We start from the raw sequence: 14,054 nt of genomic DNA on the forward strand, positions 1-14,054 counted from the left end.
ATCACATAAAATAGATGTTGTGGTGGCAGCTGCAGAGAAGTCCTTGAGGGTAGGATATTTGAGAAGAGTTACAGCGTGTGTTGAGCGGTAGTGTCCAGTTAGCCTGGGGTCGGATCAGATAGGGTTAAAGTAGTGGAATAAGATGATGGGTTTTAATGAGTATATGGTAATACAAATATATCTATATTTTTATTTTCTATATTTTGTTATGTTTTCCTGTTACCCTTTCCCATTTTGTATCACACGGTGTAATGGATCTATACTATAGTTCAGTTGGGGGCGGTAATGTAACATATCAAACCTTACCCAAGAAGAAGAAGACCGGAAGAGTATTTTTTCACGCTGTTTCGCATTTTCTTGCTCGCTCCAGCTAGTCTGCTCCGTCTGCCCGCAGCCACTGCGGGAAAGATGGCGACGACGGATAAACAGAAACATGAAGGAAGAGTGAAAATCGGACATTATATTCTTGGAGACACACTTGGAGTGGGGACGTTCGGGAAAGTTAAAGGTAACCGTTATGGCCTTTCTTAGCGAGTTGCCACCGGCAGTTACCCGCGAGAGAGGATGGGGACGTTTCTCTGTTAGCTAGCCAGCCGTGTGCTAACACTTATTGGCCTCTAACGTCTTTTAGCTAGCTTGCTTTGCTAGGCTAGTTCGTCAACGTCGTTAGCTCAGCCAGGCTCTAGAATCAAACAGCTAAGTTAGCGTACTAGGCGGTCTACCTTTGATCGATCAACCGATAGTGCTGTCATGTGTTCAATCTAGTTAGCTTACTAGCCAGCTAACGTTAGTTATGTGGTCGAGTTACTCAGAGCTTTAGGTAACCCAAGTTTACACGCTTGTTGGCTAACCGCAGTTGGCAAACTAGTATAATCTTAGCTCAAATTGCTAGCCAAGGCAATACAACATTAATGGTTTCTCAACCAGGAAACCTGTTTATTCAGTTAACTAACGTGAGCTGCCCAGTTACACACTGACCATCTAGCCGTGCTCGCCCCATGCCATACATGCATTTATGCAAACTATCTTGGGCCTGGCTGAATTATTGAGGACAGACACATATCTCCCACACTTTCCATTTGTGTTGACACATTAGCCATTGTCCCTAGGTTGCTTTCAGTCGACACGGTCAAAATACCATACCTTTTCTAATGGCATATCACCTAAAATTATGATAGTCAAGAGGACCAAACTGACTTGTATAGCCCAGTTAGGCCCTAATATTAAGTCTATTTCAAACTAGAAAATGTACATTTCCCTTTTGTCTTCCTTGGCTTGGGATTTGAGAACAAAACTCCATATCAAGCCACCAACTAGACTATATAGCTGTTAATTCATATTCCTCCCAGTTTAGAACATGCTGGACATTGGACCATTTATTCCATGACCTATTATGTTCTAAATGACTGGCTGCTGGGTTAATGCTTTACCAACATAACAGTTAAATCAATAGAAGTAATTTGTACAACCCCTTCTACAGTCCTCCCTCTCTGTATAGTTCAGTAAATTTTTCACCTGTTCTTCTCCTGACCAATTTTTAGTTAGGCCTATATTTGCTTGCGTTTTGCAATTGTGTGTGTGTGTGTGTGGGTGGGTGGGGGGGGTGTAGGCCTATAAGCCGTGTAGAAGAAAATGTTAACCCCAATTTAGTTTGTGTACTGCTCACAGGCGACTCGGTGGTGGTGTAATTTGTATCACCTTTGGTTCTAAACAGCACATTGCAGATGCAGGCCTGTCAGTCATGGTGCATAATGAATTGATTTGATTCAATGGTAAAATGCCATGCTAGTGTTCTTTCACTGCAAGTAATGTCAGTCATCAATGCTGATTTACTTGTGTCATTGTGTTAGCTGGGATCTGCTAAGCTCGTTATGACTGGATTCTTTTTACAGTATTTCCTAACCTCTCCTCCCTCCTGCCCTCTCTTGCTCTCTCTCTCTCTCCTGTAGTGGGGCAGCATGAGCTGACCAAACACCAGGTGGCTGTGAAGATTCTTAACAGACAGAAGATCCGCAGTCTGGATGTGGTAGGGAAGATACGTAGAGAGATCCAAAACCTCAAGCTCTTCAGGCATCCTCACATAATTAAGCTGTAAGTCTATAACCTCAGCTGCTTCAGGCATCCCTGCATCATTAAGCTGTAAGGCTGTGTACACACAGGCAGACCAATTCAGATATTTTTTCACAAATTGGTCTTTTGACCAAAAACATCAGCTCTGAAAAAGATCAGATTTGAAAAGATCTGATGTGATTGGTCAAAATACCAACTAGTGAAAACAAAGATCAGTTGTGCTGCCTGTGTAAGCGCAGCCTACATTAAGCTGAGAAGTATAACTCCTTGGGTGCTTTGGGCATCCCCACATTAAGCTGTAAGAACCCCCAGCTTTTTAGGCATCCCCACAAGCTGTAAGTCTAGAACCTCAGGTGCTTGACACGTTCACACATCTTTGGAGGGGCGGCAGGTGGCCTAGTGGTTAGAGCATTGGGCCAGTAACCGAAAGGTTGCTAGATCGACTCCCCGAGCTGACAAGTTGTTCTGCGCCTGAACAAGGCAGTTATCCCACTGTTCTCAGGCTGTCATTGTAAATAAGAATTTGTTCTTAGCTGACTTGCCTAGATAATGTTTTTTATTTTATTTTAAACCATTAAGTCCAGAACCTCCAGCTTTTCAGGCATCATTAAACTGTAAATCCTAGATTATACAGCTCGCTCCATCGTTTGGACCCCTACGTAATCCCACCACTGCAACATTAATGCCACCCAGAGAGCTATTTTAGGGCTTTTAATGGTGGGTTTTATAGTGTGCATCACTCTTTCCCTTTTGTTTCTGCTTCACTGATGCACACTTTTTTTTCTCCTCAATCTCTCTCCCACCCACTTTCTTCCGTGTTCTCGCTCTCTCAACCTGTCCATCCCCTGACCTCTCAATTTTTTTTCAACGCTTGACCTCTGTCAGAGTAAGGGCAGCATAAATCCAGTGTTTTCATGATTTAGCTCATTGATAAGGAAGGGTCAGGTCTCTCCTTTGTTTCTGGATTCTTCTCTTATTTTTTTTTTTTAAACTAGGCCTACATCTATTGATGGAATGAAAAATCCCCGTACAATAGTCTTCTTGACCTGTGAGCGCCACCGAGTATCATTGCATAGGCTTAGTTGGGGCATTTCCGGGCACCTGATCCCTTGTGACTAGACCTGTATTTTCTCACTTAGCGAACTTTCTTTTTACACTCACCCCCTGGAGTCTGATTTGAAAATGACACGAGGCTACAGAAGAATGAGTGAAGTTGCCCTTTGCCCTTTATTTACTGATGCCTTGTTTGTAGAGGCCAGTAGAATGTGAGTTTTCTGAAGCTGCGGTGGGACTAGTGTAACTTTGAACTTCACATGCTTGCTTCCTTTCCTTGGCTACTGTGCTGCGGTTTGAGACGGAGCTCGGGCAGTGAGCTTGTACAACACTTGTGTTGATAACCTTGTGGCACAGGAATGAAGAACAGTAGCGTTTTGCACATGGATGTTTGCTCTAGGGAAGTAGGCCTATGTTTAGCCAGTTGAAGGGTTCCATGGCCAGTCTCCCTTACACCGACCAGCCATTGAATGGCCCACTAAGGAGTCTTCCTGCAAAATGTCTGCCTCTATGCTTAGGATCAATAAATGCCTCAGAAGTTGAATCTGTCCTGAAAGTGCTACCTCTCAATCTTAGACTTTATATAGCAATTTGCCTGCTTTTTATTGCTGTGGTAAAGCTGATATATAATTCTGTGGGTTTGTCATCCCTCTGAGAAGTTTGGTGATCCTTGACCATTTTCTCTAGTGTTAAACAGTAGTGCCCAGAGTTCTTTTCTTGGTCAGGTGGGTGGCATGGTTATGGAAATCTCTTGGTCCAATCATGGCTAGCCTATTTTTTTTTTCTAACTTTTGTGATTTCTCCTATGGGACTGTAGGTACCAGGTGATTAGCACCCCAACAGACATCTTCATGGTGATGGAGTACGTGTCCGGAGGAGAGCTCTTTGACTACATCTGCAAAAACGGAAAGGTAAGGGGAAGAGAAATGTTATTTCCTCTAGCGTATGCAGGTTTTGGGAAAATTATAGACCTGTTTTTTTTTTTTTTTTCAACCAAAAGAAAAACGTTGACCCAGGGACCCCAATCATATGTTAGCAAAAAAAAATGTGTCATCCATTTTAAACAGAACATTTTAAAATGTTTAGATTTCTACTGCTGATGTTTGTCTATTGAGATTGCATTGCTGTGTGCTCAATTTTATACACCTGTCAGCAACGGATGTGTTTGAAATATACCCGGATCCACTAATTTGAAGGTTTGTCCACACACTTTTGGTCATGTAGTGTATCTGTGGTTAGGAGAGTTGGGAAGTGTAATGGTTATGTCAATAATAGTCATGTTAGCACTTGCCTCATGTATGGACCACCCCTCTGTACACAACAGAAATCACAAAGCTCTATCGCTGCACTGCATTCTTTCCAATGGGTTTTTAAGGCCACTAAAACTTTCAAGCAAAGACATTGACCAAATATCCAGAGTGGTTACAATATTGAAATGGACTGACTGGACAGCTAAAAAGGACATTTCTCACCTCTCGCGTGTGTTGCTGTGTCTGCGTTTCGTGCGTTTGCCACTGTGACTCCAGCTGGATGAGAAGGAGAGCCGTCGTCTTTTCCAGCAGATCATCTCAGCAGTAGACTACTGCCACAGACACATGGTGGTGCACAGGGACCTGAAACCTGAGAACGTCCTGCTGGACGCACAGATGAACGCCAAGATCGCCGACTTTGGTAAGTCTGTCACCCTCAACCTCACACCGACCAGCACCTTTCTACACCTGGACCTTATTTACACCTCCAGATCGAGCCACACCTAACTGTACTGGGCTTGGTGTGGTTATGCATCCACTGTAGTTACTGGAACCCTGATGGAAAGGGTGTGTCTGAAATGAAACAATATCATTATATTGGACAAAACACTTATGTGATATTGTCTGGTGTTTTCTGAAGGTTTGTCAAACATGATGTCGGACGGAGAGTTTCTGAGGACAAGCTGTGGTTCTCCGAACTATGCTGCCCCTGAAGTCATCTCTGGAAGGTACACGTGTCCTCTCTTTCTTTTCTCACCGAAACTGGCAGACGTGATGGGGAATATGCTAATGTCTGCAAAAACTGCTCTTAGACTTCAATAAAGAGGACTGTTCAATTTGACGGTTTTGCTTTGTTGACAGACCCTGCTGTTCTTAAGTGTCACTAAATATTCACCATGTTAAGACTCCCTTGGTTCATGTCAATGTGCAGCTCTATCCTCTCCCCTCCCCTAGATGTGTCCTTCCTAGTTTATATGCAGGTAGTATTGTCCTCTGCTTCTGCCTGCTCTTTGGAGTCTAGACTTGGTTATGCTAAACTACGTTTCGGCAACTGTTGTAAAGGAATTCCTAAATAAATGTTTGCTTGATTTGACCCTTGTGTCTTCCCAGGTTATATGCAGGTCCTGAGGTGGACATCTGGAGCAGCGGGGTGATCCTATATGCCCTGCTGTGTGGGACACTGCCCTTCGACGATGACCACGTGCCAACGCTCTTCAAGAAAATCTGTGACGGGATCTTCTTCACGCCCCAGTACCTGAACCCCTCCGTCGCCGCCCTGCTCAAACACATGCTGCAGGTGGATCCAATGAAGAGGGCCACCATCAAAGAGATCCGGTAAGGAGTGGCAAGAGATCAACTTTGCCTACAAAGTGCATTTAAACACCTCTATATGCTTTGCAGTAAAATAATAGAAAAAAAATGCCTTTTTTAATCGACTTTTCTCCACATGCATCATTAAACTCCGATCACAGGGATGGCAAACTCCTGTCCTCTGTGCAGGCTTTTGATCCAGCCCAGCGTTAACAAAGTGAACCCACCCCTCCTGGTCTATATGTTTTCTAGCTGCCCTGTTGAGAACAAATGTCCCTATGAAATAATAGACTGCCTTGAACATGCTCTGTCTTCCCTCCCCACAGAGAGGATGAATGGTTCAAAGATGAGCTCCCCAAGTACCTGTTTCCAGAAGACCCATGCTACAGCAACAACATGATCGATGACGAGGCCCTGAAGGAGGTGTGTGAGAAGTTTGAGTGCACTGAGGAGGAGATCCTGACTTGCCTGTACAGCCGCAACCACCACGACCCCCTGGCTGTGGCCTACCATCTAATCATCGACAACCGCCGCATTATGTCCGAGGCCAAGGACTTCTATCTGGCCTCCAGTCCCCCAGACTCATTCCTGGACGACCAGCATCTGACCGCCGCGGCCGGCCTTAAGCCCCACCCGGAGCGTATGCAGCCCTTCCTGGCGGGGGAGACCCCTCCCCGGCCGAGACACACGCTGGACGAGCTGAACCCCCTGAAGTCGAAGCACCAGGGGGTGAGGCGGGCCAAGTGGCACCTGGGGATCAGGAGCCAGAGCAGACCAAATGATATTATGTCTGAGGTGTGCCGTGCCATGAAGCAGCTCGACTACGAGTGGAAGGTGAGGGAGGGGATAGAGAGATTGAACAACGGAGGGAGAATTGTAGAGAGTGTGGATGAGGGTGGTGGGAGGGAAAGGAGTGTGTAAAGAGGTCCGGTAGAAATAGACAGAACTGTCAAGTGGCCCCTCATATTTAAGTGGATCAGAGGTTTATTGGGATTTTCCTAGATAGTGATTCCACACCAAACTCAGACAAAAAGACAGTGATTAGTTTTGTTTTTCACAATTGTATCCATATAATAGTCCTTTGGAGGAAGGATTGTTGACATGTATATGACATTTGTATCTAAAAGTATAATTGAGAAATAATCAGTTGGCATATTTATTTTTGGTTTACCCAGGCCTCCTTTAAGACGCTATAGTGCTTAATCTCTAAATGCAAAAATGTACTCAAATAACGCTTTACCGCTTACTCTATACGAGTATTTTGATTTCAATAATGTTTTTTACATTTTATGAATATTGAAAAACATGAATATTTGACATATTTCAATATTTTGATGAAAATATAATCTAAGGGCATATCAAAGTTCCAGAGTGGGATCCCTGCTAGTTTTAAAGTTCTGGCACATTTTATTCCGAGAAATTGGCAGACCTTCCTGTACAATTCTGTTAACTCCATGAAAGACAATTTACCCGTTTCAAACACTTGCCATAAATACAGGTATTCTATTAACCAACACATTTGAGTTAAGCCATATTTTTTTCTATATTTTCAGGGGGATGCAAATTTTGCAATGCTTGGTAAAATAGATACTTTTGAGTGATTTTCAATTAATCGAAAATGAGACATGACAATCTGCAAAAAGGCAATTTTTTTTAAACAATGAATGAGCTTTTTCTAGTACTCTACTTGAAAACCATTTCAGTGACGCTTTTAGAGCAGTTTATTGCTTTTATATTTCATCTCAACCCACCCTATTCATTATATAGATGGGCATGCTTTATCTTTTCTAGTTTAGAAAATGATATCATTTATATATCTTGTGATATGAATACCAACCATGTCTACTTCAGTCAGCCCATTTTATAGGTAATGTAAAAGTTTTTTTTAGAGCCAATGTGTACACGTATCATAATTGTTTTACTCCAGAAAAGTCATCTAGATCTTCAATAAGACATTGCAGGGATCTAGCTTGCGGACTTAATATAAGACTTGTTATTATAAAACTGTTATTTGATCTGATTTTTTAATAGCTAGCGTTATGATGGCCATAACGAATAGATAAGGTGACAGCGGACACCCTTTAACTCCTCTTGACAATTCTAAACTCTGAGAAGTAACCGCTATTTACTGTTTTACAACTGGGGTTGCTATACATGACTTTTACCCATTTGTATAAGAGAATCACCGAATTTGGAAAAAAATCATTGCATTTATCAAAGGCCTTTTCAAAATCTGCAATACCAGGCCTGACTTCTAATATGTTTCATGATCTATTAGTTGTCGTATATTATCTCCAATGTATAGTCCATGTAGAAAAGAAAAAAAAACCTTCTGATCAGGATGAACAATACTTGGTTAAAAAAAAAATGTTTGAGTGCTATGCATTTCGCTAGTGTTTTTGCATCACAACATTGAAGTGTAGGAGGCCTGAGTTTCTGAATCTTTAAATGTTGCATCTGGGTCTTGTTTTAATAATAGTGAAATCAGACCTTCCTGCAGAGTACCTGGCAGACCACCATTTCTATAAGCGTAGTTTTAACAAGCTAACAATGGCGCTCTGCGACTGATATACCCTTAGAGTATATTATGGTCAATATATTGATCAAATTATATTTTCAATTCATAAATGTAATGTAAAAAAAAAAGGTAATTGAAATAAAAATACTACTCGTATGGAGCAAGCGGTAACTTCACGAGCCCAATTTGAGCTTTGTAGCACCTACAGACTGTCTTAAAGGATGCCTGGGTAAAAGCAAAATGTCATAAATATGCTGACTTTGATTATTTCTCAATTATCCTTAAAGATCCAAATGTGTCAACAATCCTTCCTCAAGTACTATTCTATGGATTACATTTCATTAACTTTTCTTTTCTTTTTTTCCCATGAAGATTTACTGTAGCCCAATCCCAAATAAACCTTGAAAAATCTATGGTCTTAATCTTAGAGTAGTTGTAATGGTGGAAGATCAAAAAAGGGGTAAAAACCTGGTTCTTTAAACATTAAGATGCTGTATATATATTGTTTTTTCTGCGTGGTGTAAACTACTGGCTCAGTCTGAGTTCTACTATCACCTAGAATGGAATGCTGCTGTTTCTTCTCTTGGGTTCTATTTCTGGTATGGCATGACCTTTAGACCTGAAGAATAGATCAGCTGACTGACTCATTTTGTATTCATGTTGGAGAAATGAGAGCAATTTCTGAAGGAAATGTTCAGTTTCCTGTTTATCCTTCTCTTGCCCTGATGGATAGAAAGCAGCTATTGATGGTTTAATGTGTTTGGGTACACAGTAGTGGGCGAGGCATTTCCGATACTCTCCCATAACATAAAGCACTGTTCGGCCTAGACTTTAGAACTGCTGAAATGGTGAAAGTGCTCTCTGTAATATTTTTTAGCAAAGTATACAAATTATACACAACAATTTTGATGACTAAACAAACAGAACATGTTAAAGTTGCAAATCTCTGAAATACAGACCACTGAAGCAGCTACAGAAGCCATGTTGAAAAATTTAATTTTACTCTGTGTATTCCATCTATTGTGTATCTTACCCAGCTTGTGTGTTTTAAACTATGTGTAACTAATCTCCATATCCTCCTCCCCAGGTGGTGAACCCGTACTACCTGCGTGTGAAGAGGAAGAACCCAGTGACGGGCATGCAGACCAAGATGAGCCTTCAGCTCTACCAGGTGGACGGCAGGACCTACCTCCTGGACTTCCGTAGCATAGACAGTACGTCAACCTGGACGTAACCCTTTACTCTAACAACCCGTATGCGGATTGAAAACGGACGAATTGGTCATTGATGAGCGCCTAAATTGGAACGCGGTGGCTGTACAGTAACATGCTATACATGACGTCTGAGTTCAAGGTCTCCGCTTTACAGTGCTGTATGGGGTTCAACTGATATTTCTGAGTGGTTGTCTTTACTGCCAACTTTGCCATTAATGGAAAATGCCTAAAGAAGTTGCTTTTCCCTGCTGTGCAATGTAAAGTGACTAGACATGGCACAGGTCTGTGTTTAGGGCCTTTGTGTGTTTGGCTGTAACCACAGAAGTATGTTTAACATTCTCTTTCTCTTCTGTCTTTCTCTGTCTGAAGATGACATGTTGGAGGCTAAATCTGGGACTGCCACTCCTCACCAGTCTGGTTCAGTGGGGAACTACCGCACGGCCCTTAAGAACGAAGCTGCAGCGGCTGCAGAGGGGGGGTCCCAAACTGAGGGGGCTAAGGAGAACGCTACCCCTGCCACATCTCTCCCTCCCACTAAGGCCTCAGAGAGCTCCCTGGCCTCCTCGCTCACCTCCTCCGTTGACTCGACAGGAGGCGACCTCGCACCCATGACTGCGGTCCCGCGGCCCGGCAGCCACACCATAGAGTTCTTTGAGATGTGCGCCAATCTCATCAAACTACTTGCACGATAGCTTGCAATCAAATAAAACAACGTTAGCCTTTTTTCCTCTGAGTGTCTTTATAAGCAATAAGCATGCAACCGATTTCATGGCTCGATTCATCCCTACCGCAGGCGGGTTAGACTGCTAGGGTTGTTCCAAGGCACTGATGATGCAGGTTCAGTTCGCAACCCTCCTGGCTGACTTGGGAGTTATCAGAGCACGGGTGGGCTTTAGGAAAAGGTGAACGACAATGACCAAGCAACTTCATTATAATCATGATGACAGAATACTATTTTAGAGGTGGTTTTACATTTTCATGATCATTATTATTGGCCTATGACTATTTCCCCCCAATTTGATCACGTTCCAAACAATGTGTGTGTGTGTGCTAAGTCTGAGTGATTCACAGAATTTGCTGTACTGTGCTCAGTGGTCGTTGCTGTGCTTTTTTTCAGTAGAGAAAACAAACGCACGTTTCTGCGTGGGGAAAGGAGAGCTGTAAGGTCTTGGGGGGTGCACTTAGGGTGGCCGAGGGGAATGAGGCACTTTTGCACAGTTCCACTGTTCTGTCTGTTTCTCTATAGTAGATGTCTGAGATGCCTGTGCAAATTCAGGACGCTGCACTACAGGCCTTTCAGGGGTAGCTGCACTGACCATAACATGGGTTGTCATGCCAACAATGTCCGTTTGACTCACTGAGGAAGTGCAATTACCCTCTCGATCGCGTCAGGCGAAAAAGGGAGTTACTACTTCATCAGAATATTTTTTTTTTTTTTTGTGAAATTGAATTGTTAAGACTAGATTTCAATGTTTGTCTGTTTGGATTGGTCTGTCCCCTACATAATATAAAGAATTTAAAAAATATATGCATTTTGATTTCAGTGCTTTAAATGGGAATTGTAGATTTATATTGAGAAATTATTACTGACTGAAAGGTTCGGGTTTTTTTGTATTTTCGTTACGATGCCATTTTATTCCTTTACAGCTTTTTAAAATTATCAATTTTATTTTTTAATCATTTCTATGCACATGATTGTTTACCCTCACACTCTCAAAATGAGACCCACTGTCCTATAATGAATTCAAAAGTTAATTTTGTTAGATTTGTAAAATTATCTTGAGGTTAGGGGCTACATGTGTTCATAAATCTGAATGCATGTTGACTGAGTGACATGCATTTTAGCAGGATTGAACTCATTTTGTACACATGTCCATTGAAAGATCGGGGGCATTTGTAAGTGGTGATTTGCAGCAAGTACATGCAGTGCACGGACAATGTGTATTAATAAAGGAAACAAATCAATATTTTTTTCTGGTTTCAAAATTCTATTTCACTTTTCTTGCCCACATCCCCCACAAGAAGCTACATTTGAATTTAAGTTTACATATTTTCCCAAACCTTAAATTTGTCATGTGCATCTGGAGAAGAATTTTTTTTTTTTTTTTCTGTCATTCTGTTAGCTGCCTTATCAATACTGTTGATCAGTTGTATATCAGTGAGTATAAAAGAGACATCTACTTCTATCCTCTATTGCGTGGGGCTCGTTTTGGTCTGAAGAAATCTTGCGTATGGATTGTGACTGCAAGGTCTCCTTTTTTAGACCAAATGCTCATTGAAATATTTATAGGACTACAAACAAACTCTTTAGTTTTCAAGGATGTGTAAGTTCTGATTCCAAGTAGTGCATAAGGGGAATTGTGGGGTTGTTTTGAAAAAGTGTGTGAGGCCATGATCGGCTTATGTGAGTTGCACATTGGGTGAGTAGTTTTTCTCCTTTTAAGTGGGAGTGTTAAGTTCTGACTATTTGCAGGATCAATATCAATCATTGTATCTGTCTTAACTGCTTTAAACCTTGTTTTATTTGTTGTGTAAAGGGACCCTACTACTAGAATGACCAATGTAAATGTCAAATGGACAGTGTTTAAATCATTTAAATAAATAACTAAATAATAAATAAAACAGATCAATTGCACAAGTTTTCATGCATTACTTTGTTTCTGTTGGAGGCATTGGAAAATGTCTTTAAATTTTTTAATCGATACTATGATTCATGGCTGCAAAAGTCAAATATTAGAAAGCTCTTAAATTTAAAGAGTTTATCAAAATACCTTAATCATTTGTAAGAACTGATGTACAGTAAATTTGGAATGTGTTCAAAACCCTTGACCTTTTCCAAATTTTGTTACGTTACAGCCGTATTCTAAAAAAAAAAATTTTTTTAAGTGATCTGCACACAATGCCCCATAATGACAAAGTGAAAACATATTTTTAGAAATGTTAGCAAATGTGTTAAAAATATTAAAAATATTCTGTACATGTCTATTTAGACCCTTTTATATGTCTATGTAAATAGGGCAGTAGCCTCTAGGGTGCAGGGTTGAGTAAGCGGGTGGTAGCCGACTAGTGACGGCTATTTTACATTTACATTTAAGTCATTTAGCAGACGCTCTTATCCAGAGCGACTTACAGTCTAACAGTCTGATGGCCTTGAGATAGAAGCTGTTTTTCAGTCTCTCGGTCCCAGCTTTAATGCACCTGTACTGACCTTGCCTTGTGAATGATAGCGGGGTGAACAGGCAGTGGCTCGGGTGGTTGTCTTTGATATTTTTGGCCTTCCTGTGACATCGGGTGCTGTGGGTGTCCTGGAGGGCAGGCAATGTGCCACCGGTGATGTGTTAGGCAGACTGCACCACCCTCTGGAGAGCCCTGTGGTTTCGGGCAGTGTAGTTGCCGTACCAAGCGGTGAGACATCAAGACAGGATGCTCTCAATTGTGCATATGTAAAAGTTTGTGAGGGTCTTAGGGGCCAAGACAAATTTCTTCAGCCTACTGAGGTTGAAGAGGTACTGTTGCGCCTTCCTCTGCACACTGTCTGTGTGGGTGGACCATTTCAGATTGTCAGTGATGTGTATGCCGAGGAACTTGAAGCTTTCCACCTTCTCCACTGTGGTCCAATCGAGGTGGATAGAGGCATGCTCCCTCTGCTGTTTCCTGAAGTCCATGATTAGCTCTTTCGTTTTGTTGAGGGAGAGGTCATTTTCCTGGCACCACTCCGCCGGGGCCCTCACTTCCTAACAGTAGGCTTTCTGGTTATTGTTCAGTAATCAGGTCTGCTACTGTTGTGTCGTCTGCAAACTTGAAGATTGAGTTGGAGGTGTGTGTGGCCACAGAGTCATGGGTGAACAGGGAATACAGGAGGGGGCTGAGCACACACCCTTGTGTTGAGGAACAGAAAAGTGGAGGTGTTTGTTTCCTACCTTTACCACCTGGGGGCGGCCAGTCAGGAAGTCCAGAACCCCGTTGCACTGGGCGGGGTTCAGAACTAGAGTTCTAATGATGAGCTTGAAGGGTACTATAGTGTTGAAGGCTGAGCTATAGTCAATGAACAGCATTCTTACGTAGGTATTCCTCTTGTGGGAATGGGCAGATGGGACAGGGCAGTGTTCAGGGCGATGGCAATTGCATCGTCTGTGGATCTATTGGGGCGGTATGCAAATTGAAGTGGGTCTAGGGTGTCAGGTAAGGTAGAGGTGATATGAACCTTAACTAGTCTCTCAAAGCACTCCATGATGACAGAAGTGAGTGCTATGGAGCGATAGTCATTTAGTTCAGTTACCTTTGCTTTCTTAGGTACAAGAACAATGGTGGACATCTTGAAGCAAGTGGAGACAGCAGACTGGGATAGGAAGAGATTGAATATGTCCGTAAATACTCCAGCCAACTGGTCTGAGCATGCTATGAGGACGCAGTTAGGGATGCCGTCTGGGCCGGCAGCCTTGAGAGGGTTAACACGCTTAAATGTCTTACTCAGACACGGAGAATGAGAGCCCACTGTCCTTGGTAGCGAGCAGTGTCGGTAACACTGTCTTATCCTCAAAGCGGGCGAAGAAGGTGTTTAGCTTGTCCGGAAGCAAGACGCTGGTGTCCGCAACGTGGCTGGTTTTCCCTCTGTAGTCCATGATTGTCTGTAGACCC

General features: G+C 42.4%; 1 protein-coding gene across 1 annotated transcript; it reads left to right on the forward strand.

Annotated features, from left to right (window-relative positions):
• The first annotated feature begins 325 nt into the window (after nucleotides 1-325).
• Nucleotides 326-11,381, forward strand: LOC115101074 (5'-AMP-activated protein kinase catalytic subunit alpha-1-like). The gene is made up of 9 exons (XM_029620256.2): nucleotides 326-508; nucleotides 1,950-2,091; nucleotides 3,941-4,034; nucleotides 4,650-4,794; nucleotides 5,014-5,101; nucleotides 5,484-5,708; nucleotides 6,011-6,518; nucleotides 9,290-9,416; nucleotides 9,786-11,381. The coding sequence occupies exons 1-9, from the start codon at nucleotides 409-411 to the stop codon at nucleotides 10,106-10,108; spliced, it is 1,752 nt and encodes a 583-aa protein (XP_029476116.1). The 5' UTR covers nucleotides 326-408; the 3' UTR covers nucleotides 10,109-11,381.
• Nucleotides 11,382-14,054: the final 2,673 nt, after the last annotated feature.

Source organism: Oncorhynchus nerka, linkage group LG19 (genome assembly GCF_034236695.1).
Source record: "Oncorhynchus nerka isolate Pitt River linkage group LG19, Oner_Uvic_2.0, whole genome shotgun sequence".
Lineage (NCBI taxonomy): Eukaryota > Metazoa > Chordata > Actinopteri > Salmoniformes > Salmonidae > Oncorhynchus > Oncorhynchus nerka.

What these genes read in the sequence shown, in the direction of transcription:
- LOC115101074 (XM_029620256.2), top strand. Translation starts at nt 409, where the DNA reads ATGGCGACGACGGATAAACAGAAACATGAAGGAAGAGTGAAAATCGGA. An exon ending in CCTGAAGTCATCTCTGGAAG is followed by an intron (nt 5,102 to 5,483) that starts GTACACGTGTCC and finishes GTGTCTTCCCAG; the next exon opens with GTTATATGCAGGTCCTGAGG. An exon ending in GGACTTCCGTAGCATAGACA is followed by an intron (nt 9,417 to 9,785) that starts GTACGTCAACCT and finishes CTCTGTCTGAAG; the next exon opens with ATGACATGTTGGAGGCTAAA.